General features: G+C 45.1%; 1 protein-coding gene across 1 annotated transcript in view; it reads left to right on the top strand.

The window, feature by feature from the left end:
- SLC25A43 (solute carrier family 25 member 43) overlaps nt 1–16,410 on the top strand; it is a 41,608-nt gene extending 25,198 nt beyond the window's left edge. The window contains exons 4-5 of the mRNA XM_032330247.1: nt 14,814–14,948; nt 15,621–16,410. Coding sequence (XP_032186138.1) covers nt 14,814–14,948; nt 15,621–15,821 — 336 coding nt within the window. The 3' untranslated portion in view covers nt 15,822–16,410. The remainder of the gene's footprint in view (nt 1–14,813; nt 14,949–15,620) is intronic.
- Nucleotides 16,411–24,329: the final 7,919 nt, after the last annotated feature.

Below are 24,329 nucleotides of genomic sequence, written 5' to 3' on the forward strand. Positions count from 1 at the left end.
AGTCAATAACAGTGACATTCATCATGATGGTCGCTTTTGTAGCACTTGCTGTACGTCGAATGCTGTTCCAGGCACTTTACATGTATTTCATTTAATCTGGACAACAATAAGGTCAATATTCTGATTATCCCCATTTCACAGATGAGGAAACTGGGGCTCAGAATGATCAAGGTGTGGGCTCCAGGTCACAGCGCTGGCGAGCAGCCCGTGTGCTGTCTGTGTTAGCAGTGGGCTGATGGAGCCAGGTGTGCACACCAGAAAGCACAGGCTCTGGGGCTGGGTCCCCATCATTGATGGTTTCGAAAAGCTTCCCGTTTGAAAAGCCTCATAGGCAGCTGAGGGTTGAGAAGCTCCGATCATTAGCATTCCTTCTTCCTGTGGGGGTAGCTTCATCTGGGCAGCAATCACAGAATACCATACACCAGTGGCTTGAACAACACACTGCTCACGGTTCTGGAGGCTGGGGAAGTCCAAGATAAAGGTGCCAGCGGACTGCGTGTCTGGTGAAAACCCCTTTCCTGGCCTGCGGACAGCCACCTTCTTGTCGTGGCTTCACACGGTGGGGGTGAGAGGGATCATTCCTCTGGTGTCTCCCCTCATAAGGGCACCAACCCCATTCATGAAGCCTCCATCCTAATAATACCCCATAATGAATGTTGGGGGCCCGTAAACATTGTCCATAGCGGGGGACAGCCAGGAATCCGTGCTTGCCTTTATAGTCATTTAGTCTGACACCAACAGAGGCATTTATTCAAAAATACCATGAGTTCAGAGCACCTGGCTGGCTCAGTCGGTGAAGTGCGTGACTCTTGATCTCAGGATTGTGGGTTCAAGCCCCACATTGGGTGTAGGGACTGCTTAGAACATTTTTTTTCTATCTTTTAAAAAAGTACCAGGAGTTCTGATCTTAGCCTAGAGAATTCATTCAGGGTCCATGCTGTGGTAGCCACATTCAGTGCTGATTGTCGTCGGCAAGTGTGTCAAGGGCTAAGAGTATTCTCAGTCCCGGGCAACAGAAGACAGTGGAGCTCAGTGGAATAGAGCTTGATTCTGAGTCTGAGAGACCCAAGTTCAAGTTGATGCTTTGCTCATGTTCTGTGATTTTGGGAGAGTCATCCTTTCACAGACTCCATTTTGTCATCTATAAAATAGGGCTGTGAGGATCCTACTACCTATTTCACGAGGCTTTTGTGAGGATATGAGATGGTAGGTGTCACGTGCTCAGTATAATGCCTGACCCTGAGCTCTCGGGAAACATTACTCATTTTTTTGCTTCATTACCATCTATGTGGCTTATTTGAGCCTGATCACAAGTAAACAGCTGTATTTGGGAAAAGCTACTGGTGACACTGAGGGGAATTTGATTTGACGTTTGACAAGTGCCTAATATGTGAGATGAAGGGTGTTAGACCCTGAAGAGGTAGGACAGAAGGAAGGCCTAGTGCCTGATCCCACAGGCCAGTGGGCCACCAGCCCAGATTTGTACTCATATAACTCACACTAGGTCGACTGTACCAGAGCAGAGGTCCAAACAAATAGCAAAGAGAGCACAAGACAGGGAAAGAACCTCGACTCAAACAAAGAAGCTACAAAATAATTAACAAGGCAATGAAGGAAATGGGAACACTGATCAGATACAGGATATTAAGGCATTGTAATTTTTTAGGTGCAGTAATGGTGTGATTATATATATTTATATATTAGAGGAGAAGCCATTATATTTTAGAGAAACACAATTAAATATCCACAGATGAACTGAAATGATGTCTCATGGGGTAGAGATGAAAAGAGATTGGCCATGAGTTGCTGATTGTTGAAGCTGGGTGAGGGAACTTGGTGTTCATTTCACCCTTTCTGTATACATTTGAAATGTTCTACAATAAAAAGCTGTTTGTTTGTTTTTTAAGTAAACTCTAGGCCCAGTGTGGGGCTTAAACTCCGGTTTCTGAAATCAACAGTCACATGCTCCACTGACGGAGCCAGCCAGGCGCCCCTACAATGAAGTTTTTTTTTTTTTAAATGAAAGGTAAGGGGGGCATGGGGATGGCTCAGTTGGCTGAGTGTCTGACTCTTGATTTCGGCTCAGGCCATAATCTCAGGGTCGTGAGATTGAGCCCCATGTCTGGCTCCACACTGGGCATGGAGCCTGCTTGGGATTCCTTCTCTCCCTCTCTCTCCGCCCCCTGACCCTGCTTGCGCATGCACAAGCTTTCTCTCTCTCTCTCTCTCTCTCTCTCTCTCTGTCTCTGTCTGTCTCTCTCTATATATATATATATAAAACTATTAAAAATTTTAAAAATTAAAGATTTTCTCTCTTCTCCCTCTATCCCTCCCCACCTCTCAAAAAGAGAGTCGGGGAGCACCTGGCTGGCTCAGTCAGGGGAGCGTGCAACTCTTGATCTCGGGGTTGTGAGTTCAAGCCCCATGCTGGGTGTAGAGTTTACTTAAATAAATAAGTAAACAAACAAACATTAAAAAATCATTTTTAAAAAAGAGAGAGAGAGAGAGAAGGAGGGCAAAAGAGAGGAAGAAGCAGCAGGGAAACAGGTAGTTCCAATCAAAATCCAAAAGAGTTTCAAGATGAGGTGGCAACTGACCCGACCCTGGGTAACTAGGATTTTGCACAGCTGAAAAAGTCGTTCAGGAGATAACAAGTGTGATTGGATATAGGTCTCCTGGGGTGAGGGGAGATGTTAGTTGTGGTTCTCTAGAAAACCAGAGCCCATAGCATATGTATATATGTAGAAAGAGAAAGAGATTTCTCTTAAGGAATTGCCACACACAACTGTGCACAGTTCAAGTCCAGAAGCTGACTACTGGCAGAGTTCCCTCTTCCTGGGGGGACCCCAGTCTTTTTTCTCTTTAGGCCCTCAACGAATTAGGTGAGGCCCACCCATGTTATGAAAGGTAATTTGCTTAAACTCTAGTGACTTTTTTTTAAAGGTTTTATGTACTTATTTGACACAGAGAGAGAGACACAGCGAGAGAGGGAACACAAGCAGGGGAAGTGGGAGAGCGAGAAGCAGGCTTCCCACCAGGCAAGGAGCCCTACGTGGTGCTCAATCCCAGGACCCCAGGATCATGACCTGAGCCGAAGGCAGATGCTTAATGACTGAGCCAGCCAGGCGCCCCTAAACTCTAGTGACTTAAATGTTAACTCATCTGACCAACAGACACATGAAAAGATGCTCCTTTTCACTTATCATCAGGGAAATGCAAATTAAAACTATAATGAGGGGCGCCTGGCTGGCTCAGTGGGTAGAGCATGCAACTCTTAATCTGACGGTTGTAAGTTTGAGCCTCACATTGGGGATAAAGATAACTTAAAAATAGAATCTTAAAAAAAAAAAACTACAATGTGGGACGCCTGGGTGGCTCAGTCGTTTAAGCCTCTGCCTTCGGCTCAGGTCATGATCCTGGGGTCCTGGGATCGAGCCCCGCATCGGGCTCTCTGCTCAGCGGGGAGCCTGCTTCCCCTCTTCCTCTGCCCGCTGCTCCAACTGCTTGTGCTCTCTCTCCATCTCTCTAATAAATAAAATCTTTTTAAAAATAAAAAAAAAAAAGGGGCACCTGGGTGGCTCAGTGGGTTAAGTCGCTGCCTTCAGCTCGGGTCATGATCTCAGGGTCCTGGGATCGAGTCCCGCATCAGGCTCTCTGCTCAGCAGGGAGCCTGCTTCCCTCTCTCTCTCTGCCTGCCTCTCTGTCTACTTGTGATCTCTCTGTGTCAAATAAATAAATAAAATCTTTTAAAAATAAATAAATAAATAAATAAAAATTTTTTGATTAGAAAAATTTTTAAAAACTACAATGAGATATCACCTCACGACTTTCAGAATGGCTAAAATCAACAACACAGGAAACAACAGGTGTTGGCAAGGACGTGGAGAAAGGGAAGCCTCCTGCACTGTGGGTGGGAATGCAAGCTGAGGCAGCCACTGTGGAAGACAGTATGGAGGTGCCTCAAAAAGCTAAAAATAGAATTACTCTACAATCCAGCAATTGCATTACTGAGTATTTACCCTAAAAATACAAAACACTAATTCAAAGGAATACATGCACACCTGTGTTTATTGCAGCATAATTTACAGTAGCCAAACTACAAAAGCTGCCCAAGTGTCCACTGATGAATGAGTGGATAAAGAAGAGGTGGTATAGATTTACAGTGGAATATTATTCCACCATCAAAAAGAATGAACTTGGGGGGCACCTGAGTGGCTCAGTGGGTTAAAGCCTCTGCCTTCAGCTCAGGTCAGGATCCCAGGGTCCTGAGATCGAGCCCCGCATCGGGCTCTCTGCTCAGCGGGGAGCCTTCTTCTCCCTCTCTCTCTCTCTCTCTGCCTGCCTCTCTGCCTACTTGTGATCTCTGTCTGTCAAATAAATAAATAAATAAAATCTTTTTAAAAATGAACTCTTGCCATTTGCAATAACGTGGATGGAGCTAGAGAGTATGATGCTAAGCAAAATAACTCAAAGAAAGACAAATACCATATGATTTCACTCATACATGGAACTTAAGTAAGAAAACAAACAAGCAAAGAGAAAAAAGAGAGTCAAAGCAAGAAACAGCATCTTAATTCTAGGGAACAATCTGATGGTTGCCAGAGGGGAGGAGGGGGGAGGAGGAGGAGGGGGGCGGGAGGGGGCACAGGTGATGGGGATGAAGGAGGGAACTTGGGATGAGCACTGAGTAATGCAGAGAAGTGTTGAATCACTATATTGTACACCTGAGACTAATATTACACTGTATGTTAACTATACTGGAATTAAAATAAGAACTTAAAGTGAAAAAAAATATTAAAAATGTTAATCTCATCTTTAAAATACCTTTACAGCAACAGCTAGACTGGTGCTTGACCAAATATCTGGGTACCACAGTCTAGCCAACTTGACACATGAAACAAACCATCACGGGCCGATAGTGGAAAATAATACTGGGAAGACCGATGGGCACCAAACTAGAGAGAGTTTTCAATTTGCTTAGGTTTTCTCTTTGGAAAACTTTTCTTAGAAAACTGGGAGTTGGTAAAGGTTTCTTAGCAAAGCCGTGACAGCAACTGGTGAGTTTGGAACAGCAGCCGGCTGCTGTTTGGAGGGTGGGCTGGAGAGGGCAGAGAGTGGAGGTGTGCGGATGGGTAAGGTAATCGTGTCAATTTCTTTGAAGAGGTTTGCAGGGACAGGTTGTGTAGGGCTTATAACCTTACAGTGGTGTGCTCGAGCCAGCTCCTGTGGACCTAGGAGAGCTGATTGTTAAGTTGCAGGCAATCCAGGAGCTGGCGGGCCTCACAGATGCTAGCTTGAAATCAACCATGTGGCAGCACTGACATCACTGAAATTGGCAAATGCGACCACTCCGGGCTTTTTTCTCCCCAGAGAATCAGTTGTTAAATATTTACCACTACATTACCATCACAGCTTACAGGTAACAGTAAGAAAGGTAGATTTTATTCTAAGTGTTCTATAAAGCCATTAAAGTATTTTAAGCAGATGAGTAAAAAGATCTGATTTTTTTTTTTAACTTCTCCGGCAACTCTTTAAAAAAGAGAATGGACTATAAAGCGGCCAGGTGAGGAGTCTCAAACCCTCTCTGTCCCAAGGAGACCAAAAGGGAGCTGAATAATGGTCCATGTTGACAATGATGGTGGCTTGGCAGTGAAGGTAGAGTGAAGCAAAAACATCTGGAAGATGGCTGAGGTCCTAAGGCTGAACATAACTGGCCCTTGATTCATCACAAGTTGATTATAATTGCTCTGTTAACTCATGTCATTTGCTTACTGTCTTTTTGTTCTAGTTGTGGGGCGTAGACACAGCATTACAAAATGATTACCTTGACCCATAACTCAAGGTTTTTTGTAGTTTTACTGGAAACTAGCAGAAGGTAAATCAATCATATGATCTCATAACAGAATAAGAAAGTTTATTTCCTGCATGAATATAATCTCTTTTCAATATGTCAGTCTTACAGTAGCAGGAGGAACTTCAAGTCTTATGATTAGACAGATTCTTTCTAAGGGGAAAGGAAGCTTTTAACATCTGTTTGGCAATGGTTCTTCATCGGCAAGGTAAGAAGGAAAAGAAGCCAGGTTTCAATAGTGTCCAGGTAAACATTTTAAAGTAAGACATTCACCAAAGACCCCTGGCCATTTTGTCTCCTGAAACTCCAGGTTGGGAGACTCAGCTTGTCCATTTCATGTTTTATTTTTCATACTCTGATATGTACTTTACTGTTACTATACCCCAAAGGGAAGGGCTAACCCAGAGGTTCACCCTTCACCTTGACATAGGACTGTATATGATTGAAGCATAGAATGTTGATCCTTCAACAGGGCGCCTGGCTGCCTCAGTCGGTAGAGCCGTGTGATCTTGATCTCAGGGTTGGGAGTTCAAGCCCCACATTGTGTGTAGAGATGACATAAAAATAAAATCTTTAGGGGTGACTGGGATGCCTTTAGGGGTGCCAGGATGCCTTCCTTTCGGCTCAGGTCATCATCTCAGGGTCCTGGGACGGGGGCTCCCTGCTCAGCGGGGAGTCTGCTTCTCCCTCTGCCCCTTCCCGCTTGTACGCTTTCTCTCTCCCTCTCTCAAATAAAATCTAAAAAGTAAATAAATAAAATCTTTCAAAAAGAAGAATGTTGATCCTTCGAGCTGGATTAAATGATGAAAGATACAACGATCTTTCATATAAAATGAAGAACTGTGGAACTTTATTAATTTGCCTGGCACTAAAATTATTATAACAACCCAAGGTTCAGTAAGAAAAGGAATGATATAAACGGCAGAAGGCATTATCCTCCCCATTTTTGAAATGAGGACATGGAAGTTCAGAGAAGTTAAGGAACTTGCTTTCCATCACAGAGCTAGTGAGTGGAAGAGATGAGGTTGGTTCAAATCCAGGTCTGTGTTATGGTAAAACCCATGCACATGACCTTGTGCTCCACACAGGCTTTCACAAATTGCTCAGCTAGATGAGAACATAGGACCTGGAAAGTCTCTCTACTCCGCTGCCCGTCATTAATCTGGTTTCAGTCACATATAATAAAATGGAATATCCTCCCAAGACTTCATAAGCTAGGCTTCACTAATTTAAATTAGCCTCCCCCCAGACACATACATACATGTTGGAATTACTGACATTTTTCTGTATTGTTTATCAGATGCCCTTATGGTGAGGGTTCACAGGAGAGGCTAGAGTCTGACAAGGAAGAGGACGACTGTCCTTTTGCCAGCAACAGGTGGCAGGATGGGGTGTCCTGCGAGGACACAAGCTAGGTAGGTGTCAGGTGCGGCATATATTGTCATTTTATGTCTTTGAACCTAGAGGCCAAGGTCAGGGAGTCACTGGGATGCAGGGTCCCGGAGGGCAGAGCACCTGGCTTTTGTCCCTCTTGGTCACTCTTCCTCTAAAGATCTTGAGTTTCTATCTGTAAATAAAGTCACTGGATTGGAATATCTTTTTTAAAGGATTTTTTAATAAAGATTTTATTTTTTTAACAGAGAGATCACAAGTAGGCAGAGAGGCAGGCAGAGAGTGGGGGGCGGTGGGGGAAGCAGGCTCTCTGCCGAGCAGAGAGCCCAATGTGGAGCTCGATCCCAGGACCCTGAGATCATGACCTGAGCTGAAGGTAGAGGCTTAACCCAATGAGCCACCCAGGCGCCCCAAGGATTTTATTTTTAAGTAACCTCTACCCCCAGCACGGGACTCGAGAACACAGAAAGGGGATGGATAGGAGAAGTACAGTATTTAGAAGATCAAATTGGTTGCTGTACTTGACGACTGATTGGCTAGGGCAGTAAGAGTGAGCGAATGAAGGAATCGCGGGTTCCTGGCGGGTTCCTGGCTTGGGGCAGCAGGTTGAACGATGTTGCCATTTACCGAGCTAAATTCAGAAGAGGGGCGCGTGGGTGGCTCGGTCCATTAAGTGTCTGACTCTTGATCTCGGCTCAGGGATTGATCTCACAAACTTGAGTTCAAGTCCCACATTGTGCTCCAGGCTGGGTGTGGAGCAAGCTGTATTGCTAGCTAGAAATACAGAAGAAAAAATCAAGAGTCTTGTGCTCCACCAACTGAGCCAGTCGGCTGCACCCATTGGACCGGAATATCTTAAGGTCCCTCTCAGATCTGAGTCTGTGGTTGGGGATTCAGGGTTGTCGGGGCCTGGAGTCATGAGACCCAGGACCAGAATGAGAGCAAGAAAGGGCCAGGCTTCATAGAGACAACAAAAATCTATAGTCCACAAGGCCTGACCTTCCCGGTAGTGCATTTCAGTGATTAACATTGAGTTTTCGTGCTACTTCTCTGGTTGCGATGTGTTCATACATTCTACAGAGTTTCATGGATGCTGGAAAGAAGAAAAGCTGAGTAAGACATGGTCCCAGCTACCAGGGATCACAGTGATTAACATTGAGTTTCATGCTACTTCTCTGGTTGCGATGTGTTCATACATTCTACAGAGTTTTATGAATGCTGGAAAGAAGAAAAGCTGAGTAAGACATGGTCCCAGCTACCAGGGATCACAGTCTCCTGAGGGAAAGAACATGAAACAACTAATCAGATGAAACAGAATAAAATGTGTTATTGCCGAGCCAGATGACCTTGATCGAATCACTTAGCCGGTCCCCCAGCCTCAGTCTCCTCACCTGGACCAGGCATACAAGCAGTCAATAAACATCTAAGTATACGAGAAGCAGTAGCAACATTATTGTGGCTATCCTGTACTCAGATGCCATCACTTCTTGGTCAGATAGAACTATATACACACTGTTGTTGCAAAGAGAGAAGAAATCATGCAAAGTTTGATCCTCATTTTCTGAAAAGAGTCTATACCATATCATATAGGTTTTGACCCAGTTTTTATAATTCATGCACAGCATTATGTCAGAATGCTTTTAAAATTCCAGACCACTCCTGTACTGAGCATTTCAGGCGTTTATTCAGCAAACCATTCGCTGAGCAGATCCGGAAGTGAATAAGACCAGTCCTTACAGAGCGCACAGCCCCCTGGGAGAAATAGACATGTGAGTCAGGTCTGGTTACATTACAGTGAAAAAGGGGCCTCCTGCAAAGGGCTGTCCATATTCACTGTCTCCAGTCTTTCTCTTCTCATCTCCCTTGAATCATTTCAGTCAGACTTTTGCCCCCACCATTCAACAGAAACTTCTCTTCCTAAGAGAAGCTGTGACCTCCCTGTCTCTAAATGTAATGGTCGGGACTCAGTTCTCATCTTCCTTGGCCATCAGGAGCTCACCACTTCCTGTGACACACTCACTGCCCAGCACTTGGCTTCTTGGCCAGTCCTCCTCTTTGCCTTGACTTCTAAATGTTGGGGTATCCTTGGGCTCGAGCCCTAAGTGATCTCATCTAGTCTCCTGGGTTTCAATATCATCTCAGTGTTAAGGATTGTCAAATTAGATCCCCAGCCCTAACCCTCTCTCCTGGGCTGCAGACTTGCATAGCCAACTTCCCATTGCCATTGAGATGTCAAAGGGGTGTCACACACTTGAACTCCTGATGTCTCCTCCACCCACCCTCCAAAAAACCCCCTACTTCTCCTATGGTTTTTCCCATTTGGTTAGCAGCACTTCCGTCCACCCAGTTGCTCAGGCCAGAAACGTTAGAGTCATTGACCCCCACGACTAGCGTCCCAGTCCAAGCTACCATGCTTTCTTGCCTCACTTCCTCCTCATAATCTCCTAACCAGTCTCCCTCAGTCCTTCTACCCTTTCCTCCAGCCTTCAGTCTTCTTCACACAGCAGCCAGAGTGGTCCTCTTAAAACGTAAACTAGGCTCCTTCACTCTTTTATTGAGAACCCAGCAGCATCTCCCATTCTCACTCAGTAATTCAAGTCAAAATACAGCGGCCTACCAGCCTTACAGGGTCCCGTCATGCGTGGTCTACTTTCCTGATGCCTTGTCCGGTCACTCTCTCTTTTGTTCATCCCATTCCCACCATACTGGCCTCCTTATTGTCTAACAGCCCAGGCCTGCTTCTGTCCCAGGGCCTTACAGGTAACAGCACCATTCACTTTCTTCAGATCTTCACTCAAAGGCCATCTTCTTGGTGAGTCTTCAGGGACCACCCTACTAAAAACTTCAGCACCCGCCAGGCTGTGTCTTGGCCCTGCCTTGATTTTCTTCAGACCAGTCACTGCCTTTTAGTATTTGGTATAAGTATTTATTTCTTTTGCCTGTCCCTTCCCCACAACTAGAATTTCAGCTCTGTGGGAACAAGGGCTTTTTGTCTGTTTGGTTCACTGCTGTATCCTCAGGGCCTGGCATATACTAGGTACTCAGTAAACATTTGCATGAATGAAAAGTCTTCAGAGGGGATAATGGGAGGTAACAGAAGTAGAGAAATATTGCTATGGAGTGCAGGGGGTGAACAGTGCTTTCAGTGCTAGGAAAATTGTCATTTAGGGCCTTGTGTATCATTCTAAGGATCTTGGATTTCATTCTATAGGTGGTAGAAAGTCTGTGAAGGAGTCAGTGGTCCGCGCTGAAATGTTGGAGATGCATTCTAAATGCACTGGGAAGGACAGGAGTGGGTCACGGAGACTGTTGCAGTGACCCGCGCTTGAGGTGGTGGTAGCCTGAACCAAGAGAGAAGCAGTTGAGAACACAGAAAGGGGATGGATCAGAGAAGTGCAGTGTTTAGATCAAATTGGTTGCTGTACTTGATGACTGATTGGCTAGGGCAGTAAGAGTGAGCGAATGAAGGAATCCCGGGTTCCTGGCTTGGGGCAGCAGGTTGAACGATGGTGCCATTTACCGAGCTAAATTCAGAAGAGGGGTGCGTGGGTGGCTCGGTCCATTAAGTGTCTGACTCTTGATCTCGGCTCAGGGATTGATCTCACAGACGTGAGTTCAAGTCCCACATCGTGCTCCAGGCTGGGTGTGGAGCAAGCTGTATTGCTAGCTAGAAATACAGAAGAAAGAATAAATTTGATATGGTCAAGGTGAAAGGCAACACTCAGTTCTAGGTGTGTCAAGTTTTGAGAACCTGTGTGCTCTCTGGGTGGAGATACTTGGTAGGCACCTGGATGCTTGATTCTGGAGCTCAGGCTGGAAGGTCAGGGTCAAAGAGAAAGATTTAGAAGTCATCTACCTGTAGATGGTGTTTAGAATTTCCTAGAGAAGTTGTATAAATTGAGGAGGGCAAAAAGTCGCTGGTTATCAGTGCCAAACACTGCCCCCAAAAATCCATTAAGAAAAATATCCCCTCCAAAAAAACCCCATCTACTGGATTTGCCAGGTAGGAGGCCCTGAGTTAATATATTTCATTTATTCAAATATTTCTTGAATATCCACTACCTGTTGAGGATACTGAAGATAACAGTAGTGAGCCAAACAGGCAAAAAAAATGCTCTCTCCCACAGAGCTACAGTTCTAGTTGGGAGGAGTAGACAAATAAGAAAAGAAATAAGTGAATTATACCAAGTCATAAAAGGCCATGAGTGCTCTGAAAATAAAAGAAATTTTTAAAAATTTTAAAAAAGAAAGTTGGGGATCCAAGGCAGGCCTGGCCAGAGTCAGCAAGCAAAGTAACGGACACAGACCCAGACTGGGATGGGGAGAGCAGTGATGGGGAGAGAGGAAGTGGCGTCAGCCCGAGTCCAGTCAGGTTCCAGCCTCTTTCAGTAAGTGCAAGCGAAAAGGGAAGCGGGTGTCCACTAACAGATAAGTGGATAAACACACAGTGGTACATCCACACAATGGAATAGTACTCGGCAACAAACAAGAAGAAACTATTGACGAACACAATAACATGATGAATCTTGGAAGCATCACGCCAAGTGAAAGAAGCCAGTCTTGGGGCCACCTGGGTGGCTCAGTTGTTAAGCCTCTGCCTTCGGCTCAGGTCATGGTCCCAGGGTCCTGGGATCGAGCCCCACATCGGGCTCCCTGCTCAAGGAGGAGCCTGCTTCTCCCTCTCCCTCTGCCCCTGCTTGTGTTTCCTCTCTCACTATCTCTCTCTCTCTCTCTGTCAAATAAATAAATAAGTCTTAGAAAGAAAAAAAGAAAGAAGCTAGTCTCAGGTGCCCGGCTGGCTCAGTTGGGAGAGTGTGCAACTCTTGATCTCAGGCTTGACCCCATGGGGTGTAGAGATTACTTAAATAAATAAAACTTGTAAAAAATATTTTCAGAAGCCAGTCTCAAAAGGTTTTGTGCTGTTGGCTTTCATCTGTATGACATTCTCAAAAGGCAAAACTGTAGGGACAGAGAGAAGGCCAGTGGCTGCCCAGGGCTGGGAATGGAGAACACCTGGGCTGCAAAGGGGCAGCTCATGAGAATGGTGGTGGCAGAAGGAGCGGATTTGTGTCCTGATTGTGGTGGTGGTCAGACAAATGAATACATCTGTCAAAACTCCTAGTTCTTGACCTCGAAACCTGTTAATTTTACTGTATATTAATGTGGGAATAAGAGGCTGGACTATATCTGAAGGGCAAAGTCAAGATCAACACAAGAAGTTGTTTTGAAGATGCAAGAAGGACTTGAGTTTATTCATTTGCTAAAGAGGAAAGTCAGGTCTCTTGGGAAGGGTGCCCAGGAGGAGTTCAAAGGTATGAGATCCAGGGCACTGGTTGGAAGAAAAGATGTTTATGTGAAGAAGCAAAAGTGGAGGCCCTGTACAGTCTGTTTTCTCTATGAACCAGGAGAACAGGTGATGTACCTAGAATTGAGGACCAGATGCAGGGTGCCAGGCGTCAAGGGCTGTGGGAAGGTTTGGCACCGCCGCCTTGAGGAACAGCAAGGATGCTTTGAAGACTCGGTTCACAGTACAAAGGCCCAGCAGAGGCTGGCAACCTCGAAGCTTTGGTGGTACCGATCTGCCCCTTTGCAGATTCATCTTCAGTGGCTTGGGGCAGAGAAGGGATGTGTGGGTGTGAGGGGCTGAAGGACAAGGAGCACAAAAACCTGGGCAGGGATTAGAAAAGGAAGCCACTGAAGCCAGCAGGGAACTGTGGCCTCGGGGAGACAGGAGGGGGAAAGTGCCCAGGGCCTTAATGATCTAACAGTGATAGGAACCAGTGTGGGGGAGTGCCGGTGGGTAAGGACACTGTGGTGCCAGGGGTTCAGAAGTTTAGCATTTCAGAGGTGGGCATGGAGGACTAGTAACTAGGTAAGGGGCTATGTTGCTATTTAGCATACTTTATTTTTTTTTAAGATTTTATTTTATTTATTTGAGAGAGGGAACATGCACAAGGAGGGGGAAGGGCAGAGGGAGAGGAAGAAGCAGGCTCCCTGCTGAGCCGGGAGCCTGATGCGGGGCTCGATTTCAGGACCCGGGGGATCATGACCTGAGCCGAAGGCAGACGCTTAATGACTGAGCCACCCAGGCGCCCCTATTTAGCATACTTTCTATGTAATAGTAATAGCAATGCTAGCTCATACCTACTGACCCCTACCATGTGCCTGACACGGCTGATTGCTTTACATGCATATCTCATTAATTCTCACAGCAGCCCCAGGATGCAAGTACTGTGAGTAAGGAAACTGAGGCTCAGGAGGGTTAGGTAAGTGCCCAGGGTCCCATGGTGCATACATGAAGCAGCCAGAGCTAAACTCTGACTTATCTGACTCTAGAGGTTTTGCTTTCCGGACTGTTAGACTACACTGCCTCTCCCACATGCAAGAAGGTGTTGCTGTTGTTGCTGTTTCTTTAAGTAATTGCTACACCCAACCTGGGGCTCGAACTCACGACCCCGAGATTAAGATTCTGACTGAGCCAGCCAGGCGCCCCTCCCACGTGGAAAGTTCTGATTCCACTTCCCTAGAATGCTGTGCTAGTCTCAAGCAGACGTTTCAGAAACAAACCAAAGTATATGGGAGGCTTTGTGTGACCCTGACGCCATTCCTCAAAGCCAGCTCTGAGGGGGCTGCCCCCCTCCCCCTGGGCAACAGATGTCAGTTTTATATAGAGATGGTCTACTGAAAAGTGCTTTCATCTGATCCCAAAACTGGTTTCTACCAAAGGACAAAAATGTTCCTTTCAGAGCTGGAGCGTGTTGATGATTGGTCAGGATAGTTATGTGAGTCATGATGAAGTCCGTGAAGTGGCCGAAGTTGTGGGTGGCCAAAGAGGCGTAAAAGTAAGGGTCACTGAGGTTGAGGTCCAGAAACTGGGTGTGGGATGGGTTGTCTTATAGATGCCCGTTCCCTAAGTCGTCGGTGGCTCTGGAAGAGGGGGAGCCACCAGGCGGTGAGGTCTCAGATGAACAGAGAAGACTTTCAGGAGGTCAAGAGATGAGAGCAGCGACAAGGAGTGTGGTCAGGGATGGGAGCCCCGGCCGGGACCTTGGGGCATGACAGGGAAGTAATTGGGGTCTGGGGACAGTAAGAGGGAGCTAGAAGAAGGCTGCCATCACTCTGCTCATCACCCTGTGACATCCGGGATGTGGGAAAATGAGCAGCCCGTGCGTGACAGCTTCATGGAAGGGCCATCAGCTAAGACAAGGAGACCAGGGGAGGGACTTAACCTTAACCTTAAAAAAGGTTAAGGGCACAGGAGAACGTTTATCATGTCCAGAGGGCATAGGTGGGGAAGCGACAGTCCTAAATGGGTGCTTCCTTCCAAGCAAAATAAGCCCCCAATTGGGTGATCCCCAAATAGGGTGACACCCCCATTGTCCTGACTTGGCTGTGCATTACTCTTCATTGTGAGCCCATTGAGCAAGGGCCCTGTGGCAGCCATTCTTGGCGGGCATCTCTGCTGGATGCATAGCAACCAGCGCCCAGGCTTGAGACCTGGGCTTCCCCGACTAGAACATTTCTTTCCTGGTGATGCAATCACCACATCCCCGTCTGTATTTCCTGCCAGGCTCAGAGTCCACACCTTCCCCACCATGGAGGAGTAGATGTGCGTTTCTCAGGAGCAGCGGACTGCTTCCGGCAGATAGTCAAAGCCCAGGGGGTCCTGGCGCTCTGGAATGGACTGACGGCCAACTTGCTGAAGGTGAGAGGGGCCATCAGTCCCTTGCTTCCCTGCCTCTTCCACTTCTAGCCCTTTCCCCTGCCACTCCCCTGCAGGCTGCCTGGGGACACCCCCCGCCCCCTTCGCCATCTAGCACTGACAGTCGCACAAGACCCGTGAGCACAGGCTGGTGGCCACCCCTGAGAGAGAGGGACCCCTGTGCAGTGGTGGGGCACCAGACACCCCATCCCAGAGGAGCTGAGTATTTAGTGTAGCGGCTCCTGACATGGGGGTTCGTGGACCTCTAAGGGGAACATAATCTCCCAGCCTAACATTGTATGCAAAAAACATGTAGGTATGGGCATGTGTGCATCTCTCTGGGGGAGGATGCATAGTTTTCATCATATTCCCAAGGAATTTCATGCCCCTCCCCAAAAAAGGTTAAGAACCCTGGGCTAATCTTGCACAAATGTCAGCTTGTCCTCGGCATATTAATCCGGGCCATGCTTCCGCAGTGCATTCCCTTTAACCGCTACTGTTCCTCTTCCCTGACCCAAACCGTGCCAGCCTTCATTCTGCCGTCTTCCCCGATTCCAAAAAGAATGATGTTGTATTGTTCCCAGCCTTTACCTCAGTTTACCCCAGTCCAGGTTGACTGCAGATATACTGACCTTATTTAAGATTTTAACATGATCTTCATTTCTTTTTAAACAGATAGTTCCGTATTTTGGAGTTATGTTTGGCACCTTTGAGTTCTGCAAGAGGATCTGTCTTTACCAAAATGGTTACATTGTGTCTCCTCTGAGTTATAAATTAACCCCTGGGGTGGATCAGAGTTTGAAGCCCCAGGAATTGCGGGAATTTAAAAAGTTCTTCAAAACCGGACAGCTTAAGTCTAAAAAACCAACTCTCTAAAACTGACCGGAACAATAAGTGCACTGACCGAAGGCGTGTTACAATCATAAAAACCTCATAACTGTGCGTGCGCAGAGTAACCAGAGGAAACTCCCGTCTGCCACTCTTGGAAATGGGAAGATTTCACCACATACCAGCTCCAAGCTCCAAACGCACGTCCTGGTGCCATGGGAAAGCTTCCCAGCACAACCACTGCATGGTGGCACTCCACCAGATAGCTCCACAAAACCCAGCATTAGCAAAACGTGCAATTTACACTCTGTAAACAGGCAACTTACACAACACCAAAGAAAGGCAATGGCCATGATCTCCAAGTGAAACGTCGTTGAAGCGACTGAGCAAATAGCACATCAGGAGCTCAGCCACACAGTCGCAGCTTGCACTGACCCACACTGGCCTCGCACTGCTCCATTCCACCCAAGTCTTCCCAGCACACTTGTTCTGAAACTCCTAATGTTTGCTGACTTCTGAGTGTGCACACTATAGTGTAAATTATGCCTTATTGGAAACTAAATTAAAGGGGCACCTGGGTGATGCAGTCAGTTAAGCAGCAGCCCTCAGCTCAGGTCATGATCTCAGGGTCCTGGGATGGAGCCCCGCGTAGGAGCAGGGAGCCTGCTTCTCCCTCTCCCTCTGTGTGTGCTCTCCCTCTCTCAAATAAATAAATAAATCTTTTTTTTAAAAAAGAAACTAAATTAAAACAAGTCCTCACTCTCTCGCGGTGGAACCATCCTTCTTTCTTTAAATCTGAAGATGCTGTAAATTTGAGATGCTTTAAACCTGAAGCATCTCAAGCTTACAAATTTCAGGAATCTTTTCAAGGCAGTTGTTACTGTGACCACTTAATTAATGACCCCAAAAGACCTCCTTCCAATTGAAGTCATGTACAGTTGACGTGGCCTGAATTCTCTGCCTTTCTAACTTGCTTTGCAAGCCTACCCTGAAAATAAATTATTTAGTCAACTTAAGTTATTCTCACAAGATGTCCCAGTTGCCTAGAAAAGGATCAAATAGAACATCTGACATGCATATCCAAAAGAGAAATGGAACTGAACAAAAACACTTCAGGCTGATCATCTCTACTCTTTTAAAAAATCGAATTTTGGATTGTTCCACCTTGAGAACTCCTGTCAAATTTACACAACCTCACTTTCAAATAGTGCCTACCTATGCATTAAAACACAGTAATAGTAAATCATTAATTTACACACACACACACACACACACACACACAGGTTTTCAGGATGCTCCACGTATTTTTCCCTGTTAAATTTGTTTTCCAAAGAAAAAGGTTGTTTGGTCATTTGTTACTAAGGTGAGTTCTAGCAAAGGAATAGCAGTTAATACACACAGGAAGGTCTCATCTGTAGCCCAAGCTGTTACAGTGGGGAGGGTGGCAAATTCTTTACCCACCGCTAATAGTCCTGTTTATGAACTCTTCATCTTCCTTGAGGTGAACAATGTTTTTTGAAGTTCTGAAATCTGTAGATATATATATAGATATATATATATTTTTTTAAACTAGATCTAAACTCCTAGCCTCAGGTTACTTACATCATGTTAATATCTCTGTGTATTCTTCCACCCATGTTATGAGATGGCTAGCCACACTCTTGCTACTGTAACACACAGAAATGTTTTCTGAGCTATAGTTTTGGCTTTTTCAATAAAGTTAAGTGAGGAAAAGGAATGCCTCATTTTTCTTTTTTTTTCCTTTTTTTTAAAGGTTTTATTTATTTATTCAATAGACAGAGATCACGGATAGGCAGAGGCAGGCAGAGAGAGAGAGAAAGGTAAGCAGGCTCCCTGCTGAGCAGAGAGCCCAATGCAGGCTCGATCCCAAAACCCTGGGATCATTACCTGAGCCAAAGGCAGAGGCTTAACGCACTGAGCCACCCAGGTACCCCTCATTTTTCTAATTTTAGGACAGCTCTTAAAACTCTGGGGTTTTGGGGGGTAAAGGGGGCTCCTGGCTGGCTCAGTTGGAAGAGTGTGCAACTCTTAATCTTAGGGTCATGAGTTTGAGGCCCATGTTGGGTGTAGAGATGACATAAATAAATAAATAAATAAATCGCTTTTAAAAAACCTCTAGTCTTGTTCCAAAAATAAACTTCCAGCTTATTTTCATTTTCTCAGGGGGTGTGAAGGGAGCCTTCTGCTTTTCTGCTTTTGTGGCTGACAGTGTACACCAAGCTGGACTAAGTACTTGAGGAGGAGGATTAAGAAGTGTGATGCAGGGACACCTGGGTGGCTCAGTGGGTTAAAGCCTCTGCCTTCAGCTCAGGTCTTGATCCCAGGGTCCTGGGATCGAGCCCCACATCAGGCTCTCTCTCTGCTCGGGAGGGAGCCTGCTTCCCTTCCTCTCTCTCTGCCTACTTCTCTGCCTACCTGTGATCTCTGTCTGTCAAATAAATAAATAAAATCTTAAAAAAAAAAAAGAAGTGTGATGCAACATTACCCAGGAGAAGCGCAGTCTTAATGACAGAACATCCCTACATATAAGAAATGAGTCTGATTACAAAGCAAATACAAGCAAAGACACGATAATGCAGTAGCAACTGTCTATAACACTAACAAGGGGCTCCCTACCGAATCAGTGATTACAGGGATCATCAAAGGGGCGCCTGGGTGGCCCAGTCGGTTGAGCGTCCAACTCTTGATCTCAGGTCAGGTCTTAATCTCAGGGTCGTGGGTTCAAGCCCCACGCTGGGATCCACAATGGGTGTGGAGCCTACTTAAAATATAAAGAAAAAAAAAGAAAGGAATCATCATAAGCGAAAAGAGCTAGTGATGAGTCTTGAGCTAAGTTTTAAATGAAAAGAAGGGATATGAGTTCCTTGCCCTCGTAGAGCTTATATTCTAGAAGGATGACAGTTAATAAGGTAACCTGCGAGTCAGGTAATTATAAATTGTAATGTTATGAGAGAAACAAACAGGGCAGTTTATCAGAGGATTATGTGGGAGTGAGGGAAATATTTTAAGTCAGGGAGTCAGGGAAAGCTGCTCTGAGAGGTGACATCAGAGATGACACCTGAAAGATGACAATGAGCCAACTGTGCAAAGAGCTGGGGAGAAGAGCATTCCAGCAGAGGGAACAGACCGTGCAAAAGGGCTATGGGTAGTGGGAAAAGACTGGTAGTGTGGCGCGCGAGGGAGAGTGTGTGTGAGATGAGGCTGCACAGAGGGCCAGATCATATGTGGCTATCGAGACCATAATAAGAAGTTAGATTTGGGGGCACCTGGGTGACTCAGTGGGTTAAGCATCTGCCTTTGGCTCAGGTCATGATCCCGTGGTCCTGGGATAGAGCTCTGCATTGGACTCTCTGCTCAGTGGGGAGCCTGCTTCTCCCTCTCCCGCTGTCCCTCTCCCCACCACTCATGCTCCCTCTCATTATCTCTTATGCGCACGCTCTCTCTTTCTCTCTCTCAAATAAATAAATAAATAAATAAAATCATTTTTGTTTTCCAAAAAAGTTAGACCTTATTCTAAATGCAGTCAGGAGGCATTGAAGGTTTTTGTTTTTTTTTTTTTTTTTTTTGGCATTGAAGGTTTTTATGTACAAAAGCAATATAATCTGATTTTCACTTTAAAAATATCCCTCTGGTTGCTGTGTGGATAATAGATCAGAAGGAAGAAAGGCTGTGAATGGGAAGACCAGGTAGAAGAGACTTACAAAGTCCAAGTAAGAAATGATGCCTTCAGGGTCCCTGGGTGGCTCAATCGGTTAAGCATCTGCCTTTGGCTCAGGTCACAATCTCAGGGTCCTGAGATCAATTCCTGCACCAGGCTCCCTGCTCAGGAAGGAGCCTGCTTCTCTCTCTGCCTCTGCCCCTCCCCACAATTTGTATATTTGTATTCTCACTTGCTCTCTGCTCTCTCTCTCTCTCTCTCTCAAATAAATAATCTTTTTTTTTTCAAATAAATAATCTTAAGGGAAAAAAAAAACCTGGATGTGAGCAAGACTGTTCCAGAAGCTGAAGTAATAACAAGAGACTAGATATAAGAAGATTGGCCAACAGACGATAAGCATTGTTTTCTCCTCAGTGACCTCACAGCAAACACCAGCCTTCCATACCACAAATGCAAGCCAGGTCAAAAAACCAACAGTGCTTTTTCTGGGTACCTCTTAGACACTCAAATCCTGCTTAAATGGTCTCTGGTCTAGTTACCAGATTACAGGTAGGGTCCTCGCCTGGGACTGAGAACTGGCTTACTGCCCTACTTAAGCAAGGTTGGAGTGATTTGTCCATTAAAACTCAGAATAGGTCAGGCACCTCGGTGGCTCAGTGGGTTAAAGCCTCTGCCTTCAGCTCAGGTCATGATCCCAGGGTCCTGGGATCGGGGCCACATCGGCTCTCTGCTCAATGGGGGGCCTGCTTCCTCCTCTCTCTCTGCCTGCATCTCTGCCTACTTGTGATCTGTCAAATAAATAAATAAAAATCTTAAAAAAAAAAAACTCAGAGTAGGTCAACCTAAGTTAGTATTTTTCTTCATACTATTTTAATCTTTTATTTATTTTTTTTAAGTGCGCTCTATGCCCATTGTGGGTTCTTGAACTCCCAAACCAGAAATCAAGAATCACATGCTCTTCAGACTGAGTCAGCCAGGTGCCTCAGTGTTTATTTAGTGTTAATAAAAATCTAACGTGTACGGAACACTCACTATGTACCAGACTGTTTATGCATACATTATCTCATTTAATTGTTCCTAAAAGGCAGGCAGGGACAAGGGGGCCCGCCCCAAAAGGAAACCACCTTTCCAAGGATTTTACACCACCCTGGAAGGAGCCTGCTACCCTTTCCCACGTGATAGGCAGGTGACAAAAACCTGATTGGGTGACAGATGCATGAGAGTTAATCAGATTAAAACAGCCCATCTGCAAGCCCCCCCCACTCCCCCCACACCCTGCAAAAAAAAAACCCAGACTTAGAAACTCTGGTAGCAATCCTCTCGGGTCCCCTTCCTCTTCGGGAGCTTTGTACTCTATCACTCAATAAACTTGGCTTTGCTGCCCACCACTCTTCATCTGTTCTACCTCTTCATTCTTCCAAGTGGCGTGAGCAAGAACTGTAGGCACCAAAGGAAACGAAATCCTGGAACACTTGGAATCATAGGTACTATTATCACTACCATTTTACACTGGAAGAAATGACGTTTGGAGGGTTTAAGCAATTTACCCAAGGCCTGACAGCAAGTGGTAGAGCCAGGATTTGAACTCCCGCAGTGTGTCTCCAGAGCCCACCCTCTTGACCACTGGGCTAAATTACCTCTCTCTTCCTATTTGGCCCCAGATTCCCAAATTCAGATGCTCAAAGCCATTCAAATTTATAGAGATACAAAGAATACATAAGAGGCACAGATTGCTTCATAAGAATAAGAATAAGATACACAGAATCTTAGAATTGGAAGGGTACAGAACTCTTCCCAGTCAATGCAATTATCTCCTCTACAGTGTCCCTAACGAGTGGTCCTTCTGCCTCAGCTCTTAACATCTCCAGCAATGAGAAGTTCCCCCACATCATAAAGCAACCCATTCCACCTTTAAGTAGCCCGTATTTTAGAAAGTCATTTCTTGTTCAGCTGAAGTCTACCTTCATGATACCAGCAGGTGCTGACTATTCATATAGAATGTCTAATTGTCTTCTGGCAACCCTTCAATTATGAACACAGTTGTTTGTTTGTTTTTTTAGTTTATTTAAGTATTTAAGTAATCTCTACACCCAACTTGGGGCTCAAACTCACGATGCCAAGATCAAGAGTTGCATGCTTCTCCCACTGAGCCAGCCTTGTGCCCCACGAACACAGTTATGATGTCCCTCCTTGACCCAAAGCTCTTTCCCAGTATCTCTCATTCAAATATTCAGCCATTTCTCATACAACACGATTTACAGGCACTTCAACTTTCCTCATGCCTCCTTTGAATATGTTCTAGTTTGTTGATGTCCTGTGAAACACGGCATCCAGAAGTGAGCATAAATCTCTCTGGGCTGACCAGCAGAGGCCTTGATCTGCTCACCACCATCCTCTTGGCCCAACTCAAGACTCATCAGCAATTTCTGGCATTGCCAACTCACGGACAAGGAAGACCCCCAGTTATTTATCATACACGCTACCATTAAGCTCTAAAGCCTCATCCTTAACTGTCCTGCAATAAATAAAACATTAGAACCCTTTATTGTGGTCCATCCCATTTTATAAGCCTGGGTTTATTCTAGACTTTAGCCCTTCTGACTCAGTTCCTAGAGGTTTGTGATAGTCTTTGGTCTTTGTCCTTGGAAGTCCAGCCCTCCTGTCATCTACATATGTACTTTTAAAATCTGAGCTCTTCACAGAATAATGTGTAAGGACACTTACATTTACCTCTCCTTTTGTAGTTTCTTATTTGAATTTTTCTAAATTGTACAGGTTTGAATTTTATCTTTGGAATCTCTTGCCCTCTTCAGCTATCTTTCTCTTTTTGTATTTGGCCAGGCCATCTATTTATCTTTTCTACAATCTTTTTGAAGTCTACCCTCTCCCCCCCGCCCCCACACACACACTAGTTAACCTCTCTGGCCATGCCCAGCATTCTACTTAACAGACCTACACAGCATGATCAGTTTCCCCAAGATTCTTGTCACTTTCACTTTGCTAACCAGATCTTCCTTATTTATTGTCAGGATTAAGCCCAGTTTAGCAATTGACCTCACTGATCCTTTAGTCTTCTGAGAACTGTAATTATCACCAAGAGAGTTATGAATGTATCCAATGTGTTGCTATCAGAATAATGAGACTTACAGCAAGGATTCAGATGGTCTATGCTTCTGATCACCATCTCTAGCCTATGTGACTGTGTTATGAAGTATTATTCACAGCTGTTATCTAACCAGGCAGTTCCTTGTATACTTCCATGACCACAATCACTTTCATTTCTCCCTTTCATTTTCACTGAATGCTTGTCCCCCTCCAGTCAAAGAATAACTGATTATACCTTCTTGGTATATTGTTACTACCCTGCTGTCCTCCATGGTATCTCCCGGAACCAGGTTTCCCCTTCCTTTTCCAGACAGAAGTCCTACTCTACCAAGTTTGCATGACACCCATAAAATTGAGTTTTCTTGCTTGTATTAACATTTTACATTCACTTTATTACCTATATTCTGGGTGTGTTGGTACATAGATAACTGAGGCCCAAGTATCATTTCTGACCTTCTTCCTAGTTTTTTCTTGAGAATTACTAGGCCCTACCTTAGCTTTAGTCCCTCTTTCTTAATTATATCTGCAGTCTAAAAAGCTTCAGAAACGTAATAGTTACTAACACAGAGCCCCCACTAATGCTTCACTGGAGGAATTCGCTTTCAATGAATTGACCAGCCATATATCACCACCAACATCATCATTATTATCATTAATATTAATCTCTATTTTTCCTGGACTCTTGCTCCTGGTTTCTTCTTCTTTTTTTTTTCTCCTTTTCAATTTTTTTTAACTTTCAGATTTAAAAATTTTGCATACACACACAAAGTATAAAGAATTCCTAGGGGTGCCTGGGTGGCTCAGTCAGTTAAGAGGCTGCCTTTAGTCATGATCCTGGAGTCCTGGGATCGAGCCCCACAGTGGGCTCCCTGCTCAGCTGGGAGTATGCTTCTCCCTCTCCCTCTGCCTCTGCTGCTCCCTCTCTCTCTGTCAAATAAAACCTTTTTTTTTTTTTTTAAAGGAATTTCTATATTTCCTTCACTCAGCTTCTCCAAATGTTACCATCCTACACAACCGTTGTAACTAAGACCAGTATTGGTGGACTACCAGTAACTAATCTACAGATACTCAAATTTCAGCAATAGTACCATCAATGTCCTTTTTCTGGTCCAGGATCCAATCCAGGATCATACGTTGTATTAAGATGTCATTCTCGGATGCCTGAGTGGCTCAGTTGGTTAGGCTGCTACCTTCTGCTCAGGTCATGATCCTGGGGTCCTGGGATCGAGTCCCGCATCGGGCTCCTTGCTTAGCTGGGAGCCTGCTTCCTCCTTTCTCTCTGCCTGCCTCTCTCCCTGCTTGTGTGTACTCTCTCTCTCCGACAAATAAATAAAAATCTTTAAAAAAAAAAGATGTCATTCTCCTTAGTCTCCTTTAATTTGTGACAGTTCCTCAGTCCTTCTTTGTCTTTTATGACCTTGACACTTTTAAAAACATCTGTCTGACTCCTTGAAACATACCTGATCATAAACAACTAAGAAAGCTCCTGCCCATGGTGGATTTAGCAAAATAGCAAAAGCATGGCATGAAGTTGCTTTGAAATGACCATCTTGTATTTCATCTTTAATAAAACTACACTTAGGCACCCAAAGACTGAGAAGGGACAAATTCTATGTAATTATTTGATCATCTTTTTCCAGTGAGATAGAAATCTGACACAACAGTATATGTGAAAGTGCTTGAGACAGCAAAAGATTTTTGGAATAGAAAGTAGTAGGGACATCATGCTCAAAGGGAGTAGCAGATGTGGCCAGTGAAAGACATATAAAGGG

This window comes from Mustela erminea, chromosome X (genome assembly GCF_009829155.1).
Source record: "Mustela erminea isolate mMusErm1 chromosome X, mMusErm1.Pri, whole genome shotgun sequence".
Classification (NCBI taxonomy): domain Eukaryota; kingdom Metazoa; phylum Chordata; class Mammalia; order Carnivora; family Mustelidae; genus Mustela; species Mustela erminea.